The sequence below is a fragment of the Eleutherodactylus coqui genome, chromosome 10, assembly GCF_035609145.1.
Source record: "Eleutherodactylus coqui strain aEleCoq1 chromosome 10, aEleCoq1.hap1, whole genome shotgun sequence".
Classification (NCBI taxonomy): Eukaryota; Metazoa; Chordata; class Amphibia; order Anura; family Eleutherodactylidae; genus Eleutherodactylus; species Eleutherodactylus coqui.
In genome coordinates this window covers 22,494,880-22,514,839 of record NC_089846.1, presented here as the reverse complement: position 1 = coordinate 22,514,839, position 19,960 = coordinate 22,494,880, and the positions used below count along the sequence as shown (strand labels likewise).

Sequence of the window (19,960 nt, the reverse complement as noted above, 5' to 3'; positions counted from 1 at the left end):
GTCAGTTGCCTAGCAACACTATTCATTTACAGAGCTGACACTTATACTTGTTATAGACAAAACTCAGAGAACCCCCTGATTTTACTCCAGAGCCCCGGATGTCACGGCTAGGTCACCTCCAGAACACCCTTCCCAAACGCTACTATCTCTTTAAACGCGAGTGTCCCTTTAAACGCCCCCTTTCCTCCCAGCAGGGGCACAACCAATCAGAGAAGGCGGCGATCAGGAAGGCTTCTACACACAGTCCAAGTCAACCACACTTGTTTGAGGGAGAATGCGGCGCCTTCAGCGCTCTTCTCATTGGTTAGCAGGAGGAGAGGGGCGGGCAGGAATGTTTGTGATTGGCTGGACGCGCTGATGCTCTGGCTTCAGGGTTCGGCTGCGCTAAGCTGGAGGAGAAGCTGCCCTTCTGGAGGCAGGAAGCGGTGAGTGAGGAGCTGCCGGTATGTGGCGGCGGGGTGAGAGCAGGCATGTAGTATGTTGTTACTGGTCATACATGTGGGTACTGACTTCTAGTTATTAGTAGCTCTGCATTACTAATGATGGTGCATTAGTTACAGTTTATGTGTTATTAGTTAGTCTCCTGTTTCTACTAATTAGTTCTGCGCTACTTTTGTATTCTCTCTTATATATTATGATGTTTTGGTCATTTATTATTGATGATTCCTTCCTCGTTGGTGACTTTTGTAGTTTTTGCGTCTCTCATACGAGCGATTTGGTAATTGCGTATTACGCTGTACCAATATCGCATAGGCAGCCATGAATTGCGTATATTGCGCGTAAGAAAAATGTTCAATCTTGGCGCATATTATGCATACTGTATATGGCGATGTGCGGCCTGTACGTGATGTCGTTATATACTGGCTGCGTGCCACTGACGTATATATGTCGCAGCCCGCGTGTTGCGAGATACGCTCGTGTGAGCCGGCCTAACTGATGCTGCCTTCGACCATAGGGGATGCGCCCAAAGCTGCCGGTTTTAAGTCATTTTCAGTTCTGCATCCAAGTCTGCAGGTGACCTGCGGATTTTGGCGCAGAATTTACTGCGGCTTTTTGGCGCGCGCCAATGAACATGTCTTGTAGGGGGAGAAAGTGCAGTAAAATATCTCACATGCTTGGCCAACACTCTATTCATTCTGATGTCCCTGCAGGGGGAGTAGTGACCCCCACAGTGACAGGGAGGGAGGACATGGGGGGTGCATTCTTAAGATTGCTGGGGGTCTTAGCGGTGAGACACCCACTCATCAGCAAGTTATCCCCTTTCCTGTGGATTGGGGTCAACTTGCCATCTTGGTACAACCCCTTTTAACCCTTTCCAATCCAAGTTGTATCCTGGTTTTCCTAGGGGGGCTTACTCTCTTTCTGCCGTTATACAATGGCGCTATCTGCTGGCTAAAGCCAGTACTGCATGAGGTGACACGTTGGATAGGCTCCGACAGCAGAGAGGCTGGCAATATACAGTAAGAGAACCCCGACGGACGTCTTCATACATTGGAGCTGTACAGCCTTAAATCGTAATGTCTTCAGAGGTCAGACAGTGGATTGGAAAGGGTTAAACCGTCACCCTAAGGGCAGCTTAACGCGCAATAACTATTTAAAGCAAATAATAAACAAGCGGGTGGAAGCAATATTTGTGCCGTGTAAACAAGGCCACTACCCGGGTGACTAGCGAGAATTTGTTTGCCAGCCGCTTCGTTTCAGCTCACCTAAAAATAGTCGCTGGTTGACTATCTTCTGGTGTAAACTAGTAACTGTTCATCTTTGTGCGACTAGCAACAACTTTGCAGGGAAGCGACCGCGAAAATGACCAACAATCGCATTGTGTAGAAGCCACGAAAATCGGTCATTCACGCGCTAACAACTCGCTGTTGCGCCTGTTCGGATGGTAATCGTCCCATGTGATCTCGCCCTTACTCTGTGTGCTGATGGTTTCCTCTTTATACCCGATTTCTATAGGGCGCTACTTGGAAGATGGGACGTCCGTGCGCAGAGAGCGGTATATCTGATGAAGGACGGACGGTTTTAGTGTCTGAGGTGGAATAGTTTGCCCCCCGTACATCTGCGTCTTTCCGATCATCATGGCGTTCCAGCGGGCAGAGGGCATGTCCATTATCCAGGCTCTGGCGATGACGGTGGCAGAGATCCCCGTGTTCTTGTACACGACCTTTGGACAGGTAAATATTGTCTCTTATCGCCGTCACGCTGGGATGAGCCGGCAGGACTGCAATATTCCTGAAACCTGTTGGACTTTTTCATCCCTTCAGCGGTGGAGTAATCGCGAACAGTCCGCGGGCAGATCAACGCTATAGCGGGTCAATTGGCGTTTTACATTTACATGCCTCATGGCGGCTCATACGTGTGATCAGATGGCCTTTCATATGATGTGCAACCGTGTAAAGGGCCTCCTGCACCTTCTCAGATGCTCCGTTTCCATCGTTGCTCGGTGTAAAGGTGCAAGCAAGCGATAAAATGAAAGTTTGTCGCATCTATGAGACAACTACAATAATGATTGCCCGGGTGTAAACGGGGACTGCGCCACTCATAATAACGTATACTGTTCTTACGAACCGCCACACAATAATGGCGGCATGTAAATGAGAGCTGATCGACTTGGAATATTGGTGTTTGTTGCGGCTTATGATCTACCCGTGTGAATTCCGATGTGCATTCTCGTTAAGAAGTGTCATGACTAGAGATGAGCGAGTATACTCGCTAAGGCACATTTCTCGAGCGAGTAGTGCCTTAGCCGAGTATCTCCCCGCTCGTCTCTAAGGATTCGGGGGCCGGCGCGGGTGTCAGGTGAGTTGCGGCGGGGAGCGGGGGGGAGAGAGGGGAGAGAGAGATCTCCCCTCCGTTCCTCGCCGCTCCCCGGCCCCCGAATCTTTAGAGATGAGCGGGGAGATACTCGGCTAAGGCACTACTCGCTCATCTCTAGTCATGTCGCATCTTGACTCGGAATCGCGGTTGAAACTCACAGGGCTAAATCCATGTGTGAATCTGCGATGAAATCCGCGGTAGAAACTCGCAGCTTGGCTCTGGATTTTTATTGCAGTTTTTGAGGCGAAATCTGTATCGGATTCTGCCATGTGAACACAACATAAAGCCGGTTTCACGCGGGCGATAAAATTGCGTGATTTTCGTGCGATGCAAGACAGCGTGAAAACGCAGGATTACGGAAGCCATGGTTTCCTTCACTTATGTAATGTTGTGTGAAAATAAAATTGCGCTATGTCCTGTCTTTCTGCGGTTTTGCTTTTTTTTTTTTTTTTTTAAATCGCCCATGTTTCCCTAAGGAGCCTTTGTCTTATTAAATCACAACGCACGAACTGGCAATTTTCGTGCGACACGGTTTTAACATTAGAAAGTCCTATTGTCTTGCGCGTGAGAAAATCGCAAGCGGCAGCGATGTTTTTGCTAGAAAAGCAACGCTGACATCTCACGAGCAAAACTGCGATATTGACGTAATTTTCGCACGGCGATATCGCAATCTTCTCACGGCCAAATCGTGATCGCCTGTGGGAAACTACCCTAAGGCATCTCTCTGCTGCAAAATACAGGTGAAGCCGCTCTGACCGCGGCCAGCAACTGGACTCATCATGTTGGATGAATTTACGTGTCCAGGTGCCGGCCGCAATGAGCGGAGCTCCGCCAGCGTTTAAAGAAACGGAAAGTCCCGGAGGTCTCCTGCCCAACCTGTAAGACGGGGAAGATTCCGGAATCCAGATTGCTGTAAGGAGGTGGAAGGTCCTGGGGGCATCTGCTGGCTGGTGGGAAGGGTTGTAAGCCGCAGCTGGCACGGTCTGTACAGGCAGTGGGGGGGCAGCAGAGTCATGTAACACCATTGCCTATATATCCTGACTACTTCTCAGCCGTCACACGCTTTACCTGATCGCGGTCGCCTGCAGCAGGGGATATACAAAACAGTACCTCTCCAGGTAAATAAACCTAGACTGGCGGGGACCCTTGGAGCGTTGGCGTTGCAGCTATTTTAGGCAACCACCGTAACTGCACTCACATCTGAATACTCCGTCTTTGGGCAGAGTTACTAGTTGATGTGACGCCCCCTGCTGGCTGTATGGTTTACAATGTAATCATTATATACTGTGTAAATACACCTTTATGTTTAAATTGGCTTTTTGTGTCTATGCAGAACACTTTCTCCCAGCTCAGATTGTCTCCTGGGCTCCGGAAAGTCCTATTTGCCACCGCTCTGGGCACCGTGGCCTTGGCCCTCGCCGCTCATCAGCTGAAAAGACGGAAGCACAAGAAAAAGCAGATAACTGGAGGCGGCGAAGGCCTGAAGCCGGGAGCGGTCCCTCCGATCGTGTTACCTGTCAGACGCTCCTCTTCTGTAAAGAAAGGTTAGTCCCAATATTGGGTTGAGGTTACTAGTGGTGGTCTTCGCATCGGCCCTGGTGAAAGTTCTTGGGTGTGTGGGACTAGCTGAGATTTGTATTGCATCTGTCGCAGGTGGTAGGTGCGGCAACCGGTTCAGGATGTCGCAGCAGCTGACAGACGAGGCCAGAGATCGATCTATCTATCTATCTATCTATCTATCTATCTATCTATCTATCTATCTTCTGAGTGACAGCTTTGAGCGATCATTTTGCATAAACTATTAAGTAGCTACACAGCTACTTAATAGCTATTTAGCAAGCAAATGAAGCCTTTAGCTGAATGCAGTTAATAGCCCGAGGGCTCTTATCTGCTTTCAGTTCTTTTGTTCTCCGGACGGCAAACAATGCTATCAGGACTCCCCGTGGAGAACTGCGGATAAGGCCGAAGGACGATTTTTAGGTGGGACTGAATTTAACGATCAGCCAGCAGTGTACGAAAAGTGAATGATGGACGCGCGTTTAGACTCAACGATGATTGCTCAAACGATTGCTTTTTAGCGATTTTTGTAAGCGATCATCGCTCAGTGTAAATGGGCCTTTAAATGGCATTCCTTTAGTATCTAAAAGACTGAAAGACTTGAGGGTAGGGGTGATTGTTTGCTGTGCTAAACACAATGAATACTTGCTTACTCATGCCAACAGAAGACAATGGCTTATCTTCACACCAAAAACCTGCTGGCCAGAGATCCCTTGCATAAACACACACCCACCTGAGAAAACCACATATACAATGTTTACTTTAGCTAATGAGGGAAATGGAAAGGATTTCAAATGATTATCTGGAAGTCTCAATGCTCGGGATTTTATGCAAAAACGTCGTTCAAATGATAATCGTTGCATGTAAAAGGGCCTTAAAGGGGTTGTCCTGTGAAAGAAAGTGGGGTTATACACTTCTGTATGCCCATATTAATGCACTTTGTAATGTACATCGTGCATTAATTATGAGCCATACAGAAGTTATTCACTTACCTGTTCCGTTGCTAGCGTCCCCGTTGCCATGGTGCCGTCTAATTTCAGCGTCTAATCGCCCGATTAGACGCACTTGCGCAGTCCGGTCTTCTCCCTGGTGAATGGGGCCGCTCGTGCCGGAGAGCTGGTCCTCGTAGCTCCGCCCTGTCACGTGTGCCGATTCCAGCCAATCAGGAGGCTGGAATCGGCAATGGACCGCACAGAGCCCACGGTGCACCATGGGAGAAGACCCGCGGTGCATCGTGGGTGAAGATCCCGGCGGCCATCTTGCTAAGGTAAGGAAGAAGTCGCCGCAGCGCGGGGATTCGGGTAAGTACTAAACGTTTTTTTTTTGTTTTTTTTAACACATGCATTGGGTTTGTCTCGCGCCGAACGGGGGGCCTATTCAATTAAAAAAAAACCCGTTTCGGCGCGGGACAACCCCTTTAAGTCTCAATAGTACATCCGTCAATGAGGCTGGGCTGACGACTTGGTTTCCCTCTGCTCTTTCCTCTCCTACCTGTTTTTATCAGCTAAGTTATGACCTAATCAAATTTTCTTTGTTGTGGCCATAAATCAACTGATAAAAGTGCAGGGGAGAAGACCTAAGGGCGTAAACCAAACGGTCAGTCCCGCCCCACTGACAAATCTCTTATTGAGACTTAGGTGGCATTTTCACGGGATGATCATCGCACAAAAATCTTCAAAAGAACTAATCTGTGCCATAATAGTCGCGTCTAAATGCACAGCCATCGTGCACTATTCGCTTACTGTCGGCTGGATCGCTGACTTCTCGCTAAGTGTAAACGCTCCCCGTTCAGCGCTTCATATAGGATGTGAAGCGCTGAGCGAGAAACCCGCGATCCAGCGGTGAATTCTAAATGCTCTGCACGAGTGCTAACGACCTTAGCGGTGATGTCGGCGCTCCTGCAATCATGTAGCCGACTGTCGTCCCGTCTAAATGGGACGTTAGAGTGCAGTGTCTATATATAGTGATATGTAGAAGCTGCAGAAGACAAACGCTGCAACATTTTAATCAACCCCTATTGTAAAACGGATTGTCAGCCCAAAATACATGCATTTAAATGAAGAGAACAATGTTTGGTCTCCCTCCAAAGTGTCCGGAATCTTGAAGCATATTGGTACACTGATCAATAATGCTGCCTTGCAAGGCTAGAAAATGACAGCATCTTGTATCCACCGGAGACCTTTCCCATTATGTATCGCAGTACAGGCGATGCCTCTTATCTTGACATTTAAACCTCATTTGAGCCATAAAAAGGATCAATTCGCTTCACTTTGGCTGCGTGTTGTGAGAAGCGCTGCGCCTCCCCGGAGAGCCGTTAAGCCTGAGTTTGTGTTCTGTTCCAAGATAAGCCAATTGCCAACAATGATAATGTGTGATCAGAGGGGAAAAGAGCTGATTGTCATAATGGGAAGTTAGCGGTATTACCCAGCCCTGCTATGTGACGTTATACACCAAGAGCGTGCAGTGAGCTTGGAGCACTGGTGCCGGACTGGGGGGATACAGCTGTGCGGCCAGTTCGGGGTACAGCGCCTCCTTCAGGTGGCTGGGTAGGACAGCAGGGCCATTCTAACACCTGGGTGGGCCCTATACAAAGGTGTGTTGAGTGGGCCCCCTCTGATGTTTTTGGGCGCCATTAAAAAGAAGAAAAAGGGAAATTGTAACAAACTCCGCCCGCTGTAGCACACACCGGATGCTGTTCTCTCTTGGTGTAACCCAACACTTATGCTCCATCTCTCTGGATTCAACTGCTCACCTTTTCCTCCAGAGCATTTGCTCTGCTCCTCACAGAACTTTGCTTCTTCTTCACCCCAACACTGAACAGGCCCCGCTCTCTATCTGCCCCAGACCGCCATGAAGGCGTCTACCAGCAGACTCTCCTCATTCTGTTGCTACCCCGAAAGGTATATTCACTTGTGGTGGGTCTACCATGCAATATGTGCAGTGGGAAATCTATACCAAATAGTGCCGATTTCTCGCCTTCAAATGAGGGTGACCAAAAATCAAAAGCACAAAATATGCTGTGGTCCTGCCCCAAAATCTGCCATATTTGAGCATACCCTAATGTCCCTTTTAGCACCCTCTGGACAGTAATGCTTTATTCATAGTACTGGGCTCCCTATACGGAGATGAGAGGCCTTATGGGCCCCCTAAGGCTCCTGGGCCCGAGTGCAACCGCATCCCCTGCACCCTCTATAGTTATGCCACTGATTTACACACTGTAGAGATGTTCTAAGGCCCATTTACACTTAACGATTATCACGCAAAATATGTTCAAACGAAGTTGCGTAATTGTTGCGTGTAAAGGTGAAGCCATCATGCATTACTCATTCACTTGTCGTTGATCGCTGAGTTTCAGCCTGCATATAAATGGTCGTTAGTGCATTCACTGTTGGTGTGGTTTCGTTCAGTTGTTCAGTCTTTCAAAGACTAGAGGCGAGGGGTGATTCTTTGCCTTGCTATACACAATGACTACTTGTTTGCTCATGCAGCAGAACACACAATGGCTTTTCTTCACATTATTAAAAATCTCCCAGCCAGAGATTCCTCGCATAAACACACGCCCGACTGAGCAAACCCCTTGTACAGGCTTTACTTTAGCTGATGAGGGAAACGGAGAGGATTTCAAGTGTAAATGTATGCAAAAAAGTTGTTAGTTCGTTCGTTCACGCAACTCTCATTGTGTAAATGAGGCTTTAGGCCTCAATTAGAAATCCGCATCCGAAATCTACACAATTTAACTCAGATTTCTGACGGATTTGCATTTGATGATGCCACTAATCTGTGTGCGGATTTTCTGAGGCGGAGTTTTAAAGGGGTATTCCAGGCATTTCATTTTGATCGGTCAATAGTCGATCGGTGGGGACCAGCTAATCCTCTGTCCATTGAAATCAATAAGAGTGATGCCTTTTATTCTGTCTCTGACCGCAATTAAGAGTTGGAAGTGTAATGGAAGGCAACGTTCCCATTGATTTTAGTGGGAGTCATGCCATCTCTTAGACTTCTGGCCCCGACCACTGATGCGTACTACCGGCTGCGTTGCACAAACAGCTGGTTGTCAGGGATCCTTGCTGATCAACTATGGATGACCTATCCTGAGGATAGTAGTACAGTAAATGCCCAGAATACCCCTTTAAGTACAACATGGATTCCCATAAAAATCAATAGGATACCAAAAAGACACATATTTTGGCTGTGTGAGTGTCTTACAAGCGACATCATGGTGCCTCTCTTGTATCTTTCTAGGATACCCGCGGAGGGTACAAAGTCCCAGCAGCAAGAGCAATGACACACTCAGTGGCATCTCATCTATTGAGCCGAGCAAGCATTCCAGCAAGCACTCCAGCTCCACTCACAGTCTGGCATCGGTAAGCTTTGTACTTTATTCAATGATTTTGAGTTGGCGTCTCACGCAAAATGTCAATAAAAAAAAATGCAGCTGAGGTTAACCCTTTCCAATCCACTGTCTGACCTCTGAAGACATTATGATTTAAGGCTGTACAGCTCCGATGTTGGAAGACGTCCGTTGGGGTTCTCTTACTGTATATTGCCAGCCTCTCTGCTGTCAGAGCCTATCCAACGTGTCACCCCATGCAGTACTGGCTTTAGCCAGCAGATAGCGCCGTTGTATAATGACAGAAAAAGAGTAAGCCCCCTAGGAAAACCAGGATACAAATTGGATTGGAAAGGGTTAACAGCGCCGGCTTGTATCACAGGAGTCGTTGGGGGTATACAGTACATGCCTCATCTGTGTTGAGTAAATGTTTATTTTACAGCACACGTGTCAACTACGAGGCCCGCTGCTACTGGGGCCAATATAGGGGACAGTATTACTACTGGAACCCCTACGGGGGACAGTGTTACTACTGGGGCCAATATAGGGGACAGTGTTACTACTGGAACCCCTACGGGGGACAGTATTACTACTGGGGCCAATATAGGGGACAGTGTTACTACTGGAACCCCTACGGGGGACAGTGTTACTACTGGGGCCAATATAGGGGACAGTGTTACTACTGGAACCCCTACGGGGGACAGTATTACTACTCGGGCCAATATAGGGGACAGTGTTAATACTGGAACCCCTACGGGGGACAGTATTACTACTGGGGCCAATATAGGGGACAGTGTTACTACTGGAACCCCTACGGGGGACAGTGTTACTACTGGGGCCAATATAGGGGACAGTGTTACTACCGGAACCCCTACGGGGGACAGTATTACTACTAGGGCCACTATAGGGGACAGTGTTACTACTGGAACCCCTACGGGGGACAGTGTTACTACTGGGGCCAATATAGGGGACAGTGTTACTACTGGAACCCCTACGGGGGACAGTATTACTACTGGGGCCACTATAGGGGACAGTGCTACTACTAGGGCCACGATCGTGGTCGCTTACTACAGGGGTCACTATTAGGGCTCATTCATACAGACGTAAGTGCATTTTGTTCGTAAAAATATGCTGTGTATTTGCGCAACTGATAAAACGCTTCCGCCTGTGTTCTTCAGCCACTGCAGCATGTTTTTAGAACGCAGACAGGCTCCTTTAAATGGTGCGCACATGTGCAGTACATCGCATGACGCGGTGGGCGGGGTCGCGTAATCACGCGATACTTCCGCTGTACTGACAGCGGAAGTATAGCGTGACGGCTGGCTTCCATTGACTACATTTAGAACATGTCGCGGTTTATTTAACGCTGCGCTGCGGTATCCCGCAGCGTAAACCCTGCGCCATTAGGTTCGATAGCCGCGGGCATTAATTATCTTCCAGGTTATAAGGGTGGTAACGAGCGGTTTTGTCATTTTTGTATAAATTCCTTCTCTAATACTTGTTTTACTAAGAATGTTGACATCTAGTGGTCATATCTTGTATTACATCATACCATAGGATATGTATGATTTTAACCTCTTTCTGACTGCATAATGTAGATGTACGTCATGAAGGGTGTATGGAGCGGGCAGAGTCCGCTCCATACTTGGTGGCAGTTGGCTGTTTTTAACAGAAACCCTGATCGGAGTTGGCTCTGATCGCAGCAGGTAACTGTTCAGATGTTCATTAGATGTTTTGGTCAAAGCGTAAGAGTCTGCGGGAGAAGACTGGAAGCCTTCCAGCACCCCATCAGCATCCCTCTCAACGCAATTGGTGGGTGCCAATCGCTAATATGGCAGCCTGGAGCCATACTGGCTCCCAGGACCGTCATGTATAGATGAAATGCATATCAAACCGCATATATTTGGTATTGCCGCTTACATAAAAGTCCAAACTATTATATATCCTATAATATCCTGCATGGTAAAGGTCATAAAAAAGAAAAAGTATGGAATGCCGGAATTTTCTTTTTTTTTTTTTTTTTAGTTAACCGGCTCCCAATAAATTTGAATAAAAAAGTGACGACTTCTATTTCCCCAAATAGTACTGATTAAAAACTACAGCTTCACCCGCAAAAAACAAGACCTCAAACAGCCCAGTTACTGAAAAATACAAAAAGTTATCGGTCTAAGGATATGGCGATGGCGAGCAATCTATAGAAAAAACTATACATTTGGTATCTCTGTAATCCTAATGATCCATAGGACAAAGCTCATGGTTTTTACTGCACTGTGAATACTGCGCTCTTTTAACCCTTTCCAATCCACTGTCTGGCCTCTGAAGACATTATGATTTAAGGCTGTACAGCTCCGATGTTGGAAGACGTCCGTCGGGGTTCTCTTACTGTATATTGCCAGCCTCTCTGCTGTCAGAGCCTATCCAACGTGTCACCTCATGTAGTACTGGCTTTAGCCAGCAGATGGCGCCATTGTATAACGGCAGAGAAAGAGTAAGCCCCCTAGGAAAACCAGGATACAAATTGGATTGGAAAGGGTTAAAAACTACACGTATCGACACGTGCGATTTGCCTTTGTACGTTCCGTCCGACTCCGGGATGGGCAGAACACGCACAGAAAAAGAACCCGTTTATTTGAATGCATTACATAACAAACAATTTATTGCTGCGGCTGATAGATGTAGTAATTTAATTTATTTATTTTCCTAACTTGGACTATTTTTGTGCGACTCTTCAAGAATTGTCTATTTGCTACGGGATTATTAGAAAAAAAAAACCTCACAATTACGTACCATGCGATTTAGATGCATTTTCCATGTGACTGTGATACGTTTTTAACTCAAGTCAAAATTGGGGACCACATGGAAAAAAATAAGCAGAAGGTGCAGAGCAGACAGAAACGTATGGAAATCCGACGGAAACTGCCAGTTTCATACTGACCAAAATCTCCCTCGCCCGCGTGAGTACAGCCTGAGAAAGAAGCCAATCCGGCTTTGAAAGATGCAGCTGTTTGCCCGTGATTCAATAAAGCTTTCGTACTCTCCTATTGGGTTGGTGGTCCTGCATCGGCATTAACCCTTTCCAATCCACTGTCTGACCTGTGAAGACATTATGATTTAAGGCTGTACAGCTCTGATGTTGGAAGACGCCCGTCGGGGTTCTCTTACTGTATATTGCCAGCCTCTCTGCTGTTGGAGCCTATCCAACGTGTCACCTCATGCAGTACTGGCTTTAGCCAGCAGATAGTGCCGTTGTATAACGGCAGAAAAAGAGCAAGCCCCCTAGGAAAACCAGGATACAAATTGGATTGGAAAGGGTTAAGGTTTACCCTTCTCGCTATCGTTTGTCTGGCGATCGGCACGGTGAGCAGCTGAATGCAGGCAGCGGCCAGACATTCTACAAGTCCGTGCTGTGTGTCACACAGCTGAGCAGCAAATCGCCACCAGTGACCTATTCACAGGATATAATGCGGGCGACATAGTATGTGAGGCTAAAAAAAGACAAGTCCATCCAGTTTAGCCTATTACCCCCCTAATGTTGATCCAGAAAAAGGCAAAAAAAAACTCCATCAATGAGGTTTGTGCTACAGAGTTACAACTGTAGAAACTTTTTTCAAACAAGTGGAAAAGAACAATACTCCCATTTGCTAACCACTGTCCTCTGTGGCTTGCACGCTTTACTTAGCCTGCTGTTTCTGAAGTCTTACTGCAGGCTATCATGCCCAGCAGGCCTTTCTCTGGCACTCTGACCTCCGTGCACTGTCTGTGCTTTCTCTTCTGTGGCACAGCTCACGCCGTTCTCTCTCGGATCCATAGTAGGTTTCGGCACCTCTCTCTGCGGCGCCTAGTAGGAGGTTTCGGCACCTCTCTCTGCGGCGCCTAGTAGGAGGTTTCGGCGCCTCTCTCTGCGGCGCCTAGTAGGAGGTTTCGGCGCCTCTCCCTGCGGCGCCTAGTAGGAGGTTTCGGCGCCTCTCTCTGCAGCGCCTAGTAGGAGGTTTCGGCGCCTCTCTCTGCGGCGCCTAGTAGGAGGTTTCGGCGCCTCTCTCTGCGGCGCCTAGTAGGAGGTTTCGGCGCCTCTCTCTGCGGCGCCTAGTAGGAGGTTTCGGGGCCTCTCTCTGCGGCGCTTAGTAGGAGGTTTCGGGGCCTCCCTCTGCGGCGCTTAGTAGGAGGTTTCGGGGCCTCCCTCTGCGGCGCCTAGTAGGAGGTTTCGGGGCCTCCCTCTGCGGCGCCTAGTAGGAGGTTTCGGCGCCTCCCTCTGCGGCGCCTAGTAGGAGGTTTCGGCGCCTCCCTCTGCGGCGCCTAGTAGGAGGTTTCGGCGCCTCCCTCTGCGGCGCCTAGTAGGAGGTTTCGGCGCCTCCCTCTGCGGCGCCTAGTAGGAGGTTTCGGCGCCTCCCTCTGCGGCGCCTAGTAGGAGGTTTCGGCGCCTCCCTCTGCGGCGCCTAGTAGGAGGTTTCGGCGCCTCCCTCTGCGGCGCCTAGTAGGAGGTTTCGGCGCCTCCCTCTGCGGCGCCTAGTAGGAGGTTTCGGCGCCTCCCTCTGCGGCGCCTAGTAGGAGGTTTCGGCGCCTCCCTCTGCGGCGCCTAGTAGGAGGTTTCGGCGCCTCCCTCTGCGGCGCCTAGTAGGAGGTTTCGGCGCCTCCCTCTGCGGCGCCTAGTAGGAGGTTTCGGCGCCTCTCTCTGCGGCGCCTAGTAGTAGGTTTCGGGGCCTCTCTCTGCGGCGCCTAGTAGGAGGTTGCGGCGCCTCTCTCTGCGGCGCCTAGTAGGAGGTTTCGGCACCTTTCTCTGCTCTATGCAAGGTGAAAAGCACTTCCTCCTTGCAGATACTTTGTTTTCAGTCAATTGGGTCTTGTTTGTTTTCTCTTTTTGTCATTCTACTTAAAAGCTGATAATAAATGGCTGCAGCACACTGTATTCACCGTCATTGTCTTCACTTGGGCAGGTAGTGGCGGTCAACTCTTCCAGTGCAAATGCTACTTCACTGGCCCCATGGGACTCCCGAGAGATGGAAGAACAGCTAAGTGAAGACCCCAATGTAGAACATCTTTACGTTCAAGGTGGGATTTACGATCGTAAAGCTAAAGAAACATGATAAATCTAGTATCTATGAAATGTGTATTATATCATTATTGCATATTGGAGCGCCTTTTTGACCCCTTCCCGCTCCAGGACGTACATTTACGTCCTGGAGCGTCGGGGTATGTGTGCAGAGAGGTCGTGGGGCGACCTCTCTGCATACAGCGTGGGCGTCAGCTTTTTAATACAGCTGACACCCGCGGGCAATAGCTGCAATCGGCCGTTCAACCGATCGCGGCTATTAACCCTTTAAACGATGTTCGGGGGTCCCGTACACCCCCCTTCCTCCCCCCCCCCCCTTGCCGTGAGATCGGGGAGCATATATTGTATTTCAGCCGCACTTCAGTAGCGGTGAGCGATTCCAGCGACCTCACTGGTTGTTGAGTACACACCCACCTTTTGAGATGTGAACGAGGATACAGTTCTGCAGAGTTGTGCAAGAGAAGCACATGACTTTTAGGCCGAGAATACAGTTTCGTGGAGCCGTGGAAGCACGTGCTGAGAGGAATACCCATGCGTGCACATCTTCCCGCAGCTGAGCGATTCTCATTTCCTGCTACCATAACGGAGCAAGAAAAACCAAAAAAAGTAAAGAACGCCAGAAATGCACTTTCAGTCACCCGAATCTTTTCTTCCAAGCGGGCAGGTACTTGCTAAGGACAATGCTCGTTTGAGTAATTGCCCTTAGCGAGTATGCTCGCTCATCTCTAGTACTGACCCGTAGAATAAAGTTATCATGTCGTTTTTGTTGCAGTTTGTGCGCCGTAGAAACAAGACGCACTGAAAGATGGCGGAATGTCGGGTTTTTTTCATTTCTCTCCACTTAAAATTTTTTAAATGTTTTTCAGTACATTATATGGTACTTTAAATGGCACCATTAAAAACTACAACTCGTCCCGCAAAAAACAAGCCCTCATACAGCGACGTCGATGGATAAATAAAGGAGGTACAAAATTTTTAAAGGAGGGAAGAAAAAACGAAACTGGAAAAAAAAGGGCCACGTCATTAAGGGGTTAGAGTAAGCATGCTTTACCTCTTGTGATTGGTCTTTCATTAATGTCAAATTTGGGAAAACTCCCTTTTTAAAGAGTTTTTTCCACTATAAAGGAAAAATATTAACAGCTGGACATGACAAACACCATGTACCATCTCTGCCTGCAGGGAGGACCGCTTTAGCTACAGGTTTGCTGGGTAGACAGTTTTTAAATATCATTACCTTCTATATTCATCTAAATAAGCTACAGACCATAAGTATACAGTCAGGAGGATGAGCTGTGAACTCCTCTATTATTACTGTGTGTGTGTGTTTGTGTTTGTGTTCCCCTGTAGACCGTTTCTGTGGTAGGGTCCATGTAACAGCATCACACAGACTGAGAAATTGACTAGAAACCTAACACATAACCCCAAGTAAATCTGAGCTAGTTGGAATTTGGATCACATGACCATCTGAGGAGAAAGAGGCTGCGAGTTACAGACAGAAAGAAATAACTAACTAACATAACACTAGACAACTTATATATACTGGGGAGACAATTCTAATTGGAGTGGTCCACTAACCCCTGCAGCCCTTTCTGTGTCATTTTTCGTATATTTCCGGTTACTTCCGGGCTCTTTTCTGTGGGACGGGTTTGTATGTTTGAATGGTACCATTTTAAAGTATCGTGCAATACTATAGTATTGCGTCATGCTCTATTCTGACCAGCGATCTATCAGGACATGCCGCAGGTCGTCAGTCATGCATGGCAACTCTAGGTGCCTTCAGAAGACCCCAGACTGCCATGATGCCTGGATGGCTCACCGCTATCTCATGACAGCGAACTGTGTGGAACCCCCAATCAGGGCATTTATTTGCTGCTGTCAAATTGACAGCCTTTAAAGGGCTTGCGATCACAGCTGTTGTGGGCAGGTGTTGACTGTCCTAGATGGCAGACCCCCGCTGTGGATGTAGCGGTGCTCCAGAAGGGATTGAATAGTTACAGTCCTCACTTTGAACAAGTCAGATTGGCTCCTAGTAGAGATGAGCGAGATTACACGCTAAGGCACATTACTCGAGGGAGTAGTGCCTTAGCCAAGTATCTCCCCGCTCGTCTCTAAAGATTCGAGGGCCGGCGCCGGTGACAGGTGATTTGCGGCGGGGAGCGGGGGGAGAGAGAGATCTCCCCGCCGGCCCCAGACTCTTTAGAGACGAGCAGGGAGATACTCGGCTAAGGCACTACTCACTCATCTCTAGCTCCTAGGTTTGTCATGTAAAGCCTGAAATACGTTTTTCTGTCCATTTCCATCTGTCATGTAAAGTCTCTCAGAATCTCCGTCTCTTGGTCCACATCGCAGCGTTGCTTTGGTAACATTTTGAATTACTAGTGTTAATATGACTAAATTGCCTCTTTGTGCTCTTAGGAATGGAGCTTTTTGAAGAGGCTCTGCATAAGTGGGAGCAGGCCCTGAACATCGGGCAGAGGTGCAGCTCCAGTACCCCAATCGCTCAGAGTAATGACCTGGAGGATGAGACCTCTGCAAGCATTCTCGAGGTGGGTACCGTTGTGTGTGTGAAGACGTGAAGATCCGACTCTGCCAACTGCTACTGTTATGGGCCTTGGCATACTCTGGCTACAATGGAGGAACCCTTAGTAAATAGCTACTGTGGCAGGTTACTTTATGGTCAGTTTCCCTGATACTTTGCATATGTAATCTATATACTCCGCTGTGGGGATTTGTGTAGGGTTTGCATTTTGTTACTGATATCAGCAATGGTATCATGCCCATAGAAATAGATGAAATTCATTAATGTGTATATTGTAATGTTGCTCAAGGTGGAGTTGGCATTAGATTGGACTTTCAACTCCATCTTTTATCTGTTGCTTCTAGGCGTTGTTTATGCTGCTTAGACCTGGCATCTTTGGGGTGTGTTGGCATTTGAAGGAAACACTGTATTGTGTGTGTGTGTGTGTGTGATATTTTTTTTTTTTTTTTTTATATATAATATATATATATATAATCATTGCACCCCTGTGGCTGTCGGAACCATTTCCAGGCTCTTGGCTGAAAGACATTTGGTCTTGTGGCACACATTACATGTACGGCCTTTGATACCCACACCATGACCTCCGTTTGCAGTGGTGTTGTGAATGATGAAACTGGACGCTACGGAGCGGAACCGGGTCGTCTTCAGCGACGAATCCAGGTTTAGTTTGAGCGCTGACATTGGCCATGTTCGTGTTTTGAGACCTCCGGGTGAGCGCCTCAATCCTGCCTTTGCTGTGGAGCGGCACACTGCCCCCTGCTGGTGTGATAGTCTGGTGGACATCGCATACGATAGTCGGTCCCCGCTAGTAGTGGTACGAGGGACAGTGACAGCTCAGCGATATGTTCAGGACATCCTGCAGCCACATGTGTTCCTCTCATGGCGGCTTCCAGCAGGATAATGCTCGGCCGCACACAAAAGGGGGCCACAGGAGCCCCCACAACATTGTCCATATAACATCTTGCATCTGTAATTGGGTTTTACTCTCCTTCAGGGGCCACAACACAAAATTTAAATCTATGTTGTAATATGCCATAGCATCCTGTAGCACATCCATGACTTTCTATTCAAGTATGCTGCTGTTACTTCAATACAATACACCAGTACCGAGATACAGCGCTGGATCCGACCTTTTTGATTATACACTGTGGATTATATTTCTATATTGATCCTTAGCGGGGTTATAACAAAACCTATCACTTCTAATACCCTCTCTTTTCTTAATGAGCCCATGTACCTCCTCAATTAGGAACCAAAGCTGTCCCGGACTTTATGCAGATAAGCAGAGAAGAGTCATGTGGCTGCGAAGAGTCACACTGATTTGTGACCTGCTGGGCTAATGACACCTCCTTCGTCTTGATCGATGCAGTTTCCTGTGTAACAGGGGATGCGATGAGCTGTCCATCAAGAAAAATTGGGTGTTTTTTAGCTTGGCAGCTCATGAATCCGCATGACTCTTCTTGGCCAGATGACTCTTCTTGGCCAGATGACTCTTCTTGGCCAGATGACTCTTCTCTGCTAATTTGCATATGGCACTGGATAACTCTGTAGCCTAAATGCAAAGGTAAGTGGGTTCATTAATAAAATCGAGGGCGTTAGAAGTAATATATTTTCCATCCCGTGCCAGCCACCGAAGTTAGTTTTGAGGGTAAGACAGTGGTGATGAGTAACCAAAACATTTGTCTATTAAAAGGGAAGCATTATGCACTGTATGCCCACTTTACCCCCATCTAGTAGCACGCTGGACCTCCTTTGGCTGTCAGAACCGCAGCATTTTATCGTGGGGCAGATTACACCAGGTTTTGGAATCCTTCTGCGGGAATATCGGCCCATGCGGACAGGAACGTCTTGTAGTTATCGGAAAATTGGATGGAGCTACTTACCTATTCTGACCAGCTGACAGGAAGGGCCATTAACTCATGCTGCTTGTGCCAAATTTTGACGCTTCGATCAGTGTGGTGCATCAGAAATCTGCAAAAATTGGATTACCAAGGAGTGTAAACGCACCGAGTTGTGCATTCAGACACGTTAGTTGGAGCACTAGCTGTGTATTTGTCTGCACTTTACTTGACTGTGCAGCTCCTGTTCATCAGTAAAGTCCTGACTTCCTCCTTTGACCCCTTTCGGCGACAAATTCTTTCTGTCCACAGGATCCTTTTTTGCTGGATGTTTTTCCTTAATCAGGCGTTTCTCCGTTTACTCTTCACACTTCTATACGAGAAAACCGCACAAAGTTGGCAGTGACCCCCTGGCCCGGCCAGTCTAGCACCGATGACCCTGTTGTAAGCCACTCAGATTTCTGGATTTTCCCATCTAATGTGGATTCACACTGAAACTCGTGACGTGATCTTCTGGGTCGCAGGGATAGGTTCCATACAGGGAAGCTCCAGTCTTGTAAGGACCGGGGGCTCTAATGAAGTGGCCGTTCATTGTAATTTAATGAAGAGGATGTTTTTGGTACGTTTTCCATATAATACAGACCGATTTCTCCATTCTTTCTTCTAGACGTCGCAGAGCAAGGAGTTTGCAGGGAAGTTGGAGTCCTTGCTGAGCCGTGCCTACAATTTGCAGGAAGAATTTGGAACAAACATTCCCCATGACAGCATGCTGATGGATCTGGGTGAGTTCTGGGGTTTATGGCGTCTCGTAGATAAAAGGGGTTCTCCTACCTCTAATATATCCGGTTTGATCTGACCCTCGGTATGGCTGATGCCCTAAAATATGATGGGGCAGATTTCCGTGAACATGAAAGGGGCATTTGTTCTTATTTGGGAGTGTTTAGCTCGGGTCTTCCTTCCATTCAAGAATGTGCAAGGGATGCCGGGAGGCGTTCAACAGATGACACGAACATCCATTGATGCCAGTTGATCTATTCCATTTCCTGCAGCACTTCTTGAAGGGGAATGAGTAGAGATGAGCGAGTATACTCGCTAAGGCACATTACTCGAGCGAGTAGTGCCTTAGCCGAGTATCTCCCCGCTCGTCTCTAAAGATTCGGGGGCCGGCGGGCGGGTGACAGGTGAGTTGCGGCGGGGAGCGGGGGGGAGAGAGAGATCTCCCCTCCGTTCCTCCCCGCTCTCCTCCGCCGCTTCCCGCCCCCCGCCGGCCCCCGAATCTTTAGAGACGAGCAGGGAGATACTCGGCTAAGGCACTACTCGCTCATCTCTAGAAATGAACAATTTAAACGTAGTAGTTCCAGGATGAAGGGAAGGAAAGAAGGTACCGCAGCTATATCCCCAACGTCAACTTGCTTTTCAGGCAATGTTAGTGTATATTGATTAGTATTAGGCTGCAGATGGAGGCGACCATGGCTGTATTTACCACTAGGCATCGGTGGGCACGTGCCTAGGGCGGTCATGTTTGGGGGGGCGGCAGTAAAGTGTCTTTTGCAGCTGCTCTTCAAGCTAATGTTCACAGTGCAGAGGACTGTAATTCACTTGTTATTCTACCGGCAGCCCTTGTAATATTGGCGAACGCTGCTACTTCTCCAGCTGCCCATAGTATGATCTATGACTCTCGCCTCAGTCCTTCCTGCACGTAATTGTACTGCGTGCTATACGCAGCCAGGCAAGACGCAATGTGCGCTGATGTTACAGGGGCGAAGGGCGGCTGAACAATAATGTCCTCTGCATTCTCATGATTATCTTGGGGAGCGACTGACATGAGGAGC

The 19,960-nt window shown here is 48.1% G+C and overlaps 1 protein-coding gene across 3 annotated transcripts in view; it reads left to right on the top strand.

Annotated features, from left to right (window-relative positions):
- Nucleotides 1-373: 373 nt before the first annotated feature.
- Nucleotides 374-19,960, top strand: part of MIGA2 (mitoguardin 2) — a 39,780-nt gene continuing 20,193 nt past the window's right edge. Inside the window, exons 1-7 of one of the 3 annotated variants that reach the window (XM_066580541.1) lie at nt 374-425; nt 1,957-2,174; nt 4,151-4,361; nt 8,617-8,738; nt 13,636-13,750; nt 16,167-16,297; nt 18,796-18,910. In XM_066580541.1, coding sequence (XP_066436638.1) covers nt 2,079-2,174; nt 4,151-4,361; nt 8,617-8,738; nt 13,636-13,750; nt 16,167-16,297; nt 18,796-18,910 — 790 coding nt within the window. In that variant the 5' untranslated portion in view covers nt 374-425; nt 1,957-2,078. Of the gene's footprint in view, nt 459-1,956; nt 2,175-4,150; nt 4,362-8,616; nt 8,739-13,635; nt 13,751-16,166; nt 16,298-18,795; nt 18,911-19,960 lie in introns of all 3 variants that reach the window. The other 2 variants (XM_066580542.1, XM_066580543.1) reach the window with 2 other exon arrangements.